This window comes from Alligator sinensis, unplaced genomic scaffold, assembly GCF_000455745.1.
Source record: "Alligator sinensis unplaced genomic scaffold, ASM45574v1 scaffold597_1, whole genome shotgun sequence".
Classification (NCBI taxonomy): domain Eukaryota; kingdom Metazoa; phylum Chordata; order Crocodylia; family Alligatoridae; genus Alligator; species Alligator sinensis.
Genome location: NW_005842074.1, coordinates 32,148 through 34,930, shown reverse-complemented (window position 1 = coordinate 34,930; position 2,783 = coordinate 32,148). Strand labels below are relative to the sequence as shown.

General features: G+C 38.6%; 1 protein-coding gene across 1 annotated transcript in view; it reads right to left on the bottom strand.

Moving 5' to 3' along the window:
• The window catches only part of LOC102376867, a gene marked incomplete at its 5' end in the record, with an annotated part of 37,554 nt that overhangs the window by 10,820 nt on the left and 23,951 nt on the right, over positions 1-2,783 (bottom strand). The window contains one exon of the mRNA XM_006023654.2: positions 500-612. Coding sequence (XP_006023716.2) covers positions 500-612 — 113 coding nt within the window. The remainder of the gene's footprint in view (positions 1-499; positions 613-2,783) is intronic.

Sequence of the window (2,783 nt, the reverse complement as noted above, 5' to 3'; positions counted from 1 at the left end):
GAAAGAGCAATCTAATCACAAAGTTGTTTTTTACTTTAATTGTAAGTGATAAAAGCAGTCAAATCCCCTACCATGCCGCAATAAAGGTTAGATCAGCACATCATATATTTATATTGTAAAAGAAACCAGCAGTTTGGCTTCCAATGTGACATTAATCTTGTTTTCAGCTAAATACTTTACAAAAGGTACCCTGCTGGCATGGAAGCAGTTCAGTGTAGCTCTCTTTTATAGACAATATTGGACATGGCAGAAAAAGCACACTATGCTTTCTACAATGAAGAAAGGACAAACCGTCTCTCAAATGTTTAGGAAGATAGATATGTCCAATATTATTCCCTTTGTACCAGCTTACAAACTAGCATAGTCAAGTGTAGGAAATTATGTATTTCAAGGGATGCAATGAAAATTGCTTTTCCAGTAGTCATTAAAAGCCTCTTCAGAAGGGAAAGCAGCTTTAAAATAAAGCCCAGTGGAAAGAATTTGTATCAGCTTAAATTACCTTCCTTCTTAGTGCAGGTGCTTTGGAAAGCTTCAGAAAAGTAAGGTGTGGCTTGAAGTCTTTGCTCCCAGAAATATTCAGATTCATTTCACCAAAACACTCTTCCACAATTTCTAGAAAACAAATCATTGGAAAGACAAACACAAGATGTCAAATAGAAATAATTTTCATAAATGTGGCACATGCATGGAAAATACAACCTGGGGACATTGGCTTACCATGTTGCCATGACTCTTCACATTTAATATATTCATGTTAAATATTTTGGTGAATAGAAAAAGTACAACAGGCCTGGGCACAATACACAAAGCAAGAAAAAAAAAAAAGGTGTTTTGTTATGGGAAGTCTGTATAGAGAGTCCAAAGTGAGTTCAAGGAGTCATGTGTCTACAACTACCTTAAGAAAAACAGTACACAGAACTGAGCAGCAACAAATGGAGAACAGAATGACATAGATATATTCCAAGATCCCACATGAAGAAAAAGAAGGGGTCAGGATATTTTCTGTTTGCAAGAGACTGCAAGACAAGGCAAGGAAAAAGTAGCAAAATAAGAGTAATCTCTCATGGAAGGATGCAACATCTAGAATAATTGCAATAGAGAAATCTGCATGACTATACACTCTTTTCTAGCTCATGTTTCCTATTCTTTTCTAGTTTGTCTGACTGAACAGTGAAGCTGTCTAACTATAAGATGGTTTGCTATTGATAGTAATTCCACTAAAATGCACTTCTGGTTCCCTGGCTTCATGTCTATGCAGTAAAACAAGTCAAAGTAGACCTTTATAAGAGCATCACAACTGATTTGATAAGTTTCTTGAAGAAAAGGAACATACAACATGACTATGCCTTTGAATCTCTTATTAGAAAGCAATACAGCATTTTATTTTCTGATGACTGGAAAGCTTGGATAGGAAGATGAGAGGACCTGGCTGGGTGGGGTGGGGGCGGTTAGGATCAGCTACAGCAAATTCAGAGCCATAACAATCAGGTTCTGCTCCCTGGACAGCAGCAGCAGCTACAGTAGCAACAGCAGGGGCACCTGGGCCAGCAGCTGCCATTCTTGTACTACCCCCCCCCCCCCTTCTGCCCCCCCCCCCCCCCCCCCACACACACACACACTTTATGTGGGGGCTTGGGACTGGTGCCCCGGTCAAACACCCCTAGTTGCATGATTAAGTGAATATTTTTTTCTTGCTCTGCAAAACAATTATTTAAAACTAGATAATTCTGTGGAACGTGACTTCTTATTGATGAAAGCATAAGTCCAAAGCAACACTAGCTTCAGCTTTTTCCTGAACCCTTGTTGACTCAAAGGCTGTAAACAGACGAAGCAAGCAGATGAATTAAAAAAAAGAAAAGGGGACTTACCAGGCAAGAGCTTGTCAGCTGATCTGTTGCAACTATTTCATGTATCTACTCCTATTCCACAATAAGAGGAAGCTTAACCAGACCAATTTAGCCTAGAATCAAGCAGCTGCTACATTATTACATTTACAACTTCATTTCCACTAACCACAGAATGAAGCAGACAAAACAGATATGATAAGTCAGCCTGAAATGCAGTATGTCCTCCCGCACTTCTAAATTAATGTTTTGTCTGTCCATAATTAAAGATCCACTTCTAAGATCCTGTCTATCCTAGATTACATCTCGTCCTACCAGAACAATTTACCCCACCTCCTCCAGATGACCACAGTAGAGTCTGAGGATATCTGCATTAGTTTATCTGCAGAATTTAAATGCCATTTCTTCCAGGCTTTAAAATCTGGTAGAAATGCTGTAATAAAAGCCATACCTTACCTCTAAATTCTGTCAATCATTAAATTGCTTTATTGCTAGGGCTTTGATTAGGGGCAGAGATGGACCATTAAGTAGTTAATACCATAAACAGCATTTCACATACCTCCCAAGTACATTCACCAATTTTCTTTCTTCATCTTGCTGCATTCACCTCAGTCACCATCAGAAACAATTTAACAGCCACCTCTATATTTGGAACTGCTTGTGTATCATTTGTTGCCATATACCCTTGCTTGTAATTTAATCTAATGGCAGTAGCTAATGCATTTAAGTATCCTATCCCATGCAGGGTATTTATCCTAACTATTCTCTCTCACCTCAGTGTCTGCTCATTCTGCACTGTACTAGGTTCTGGAGTTAGAATATAAATAAAAAGGTCAAATGACTGATTTCTGTACTGTATCTCTGCTCCAGACATTTTCATTTCCTGCTCTTCATTGGGGCTGATCAATATTTAACTGTTTTTTTCATTGTCCAGTCTCT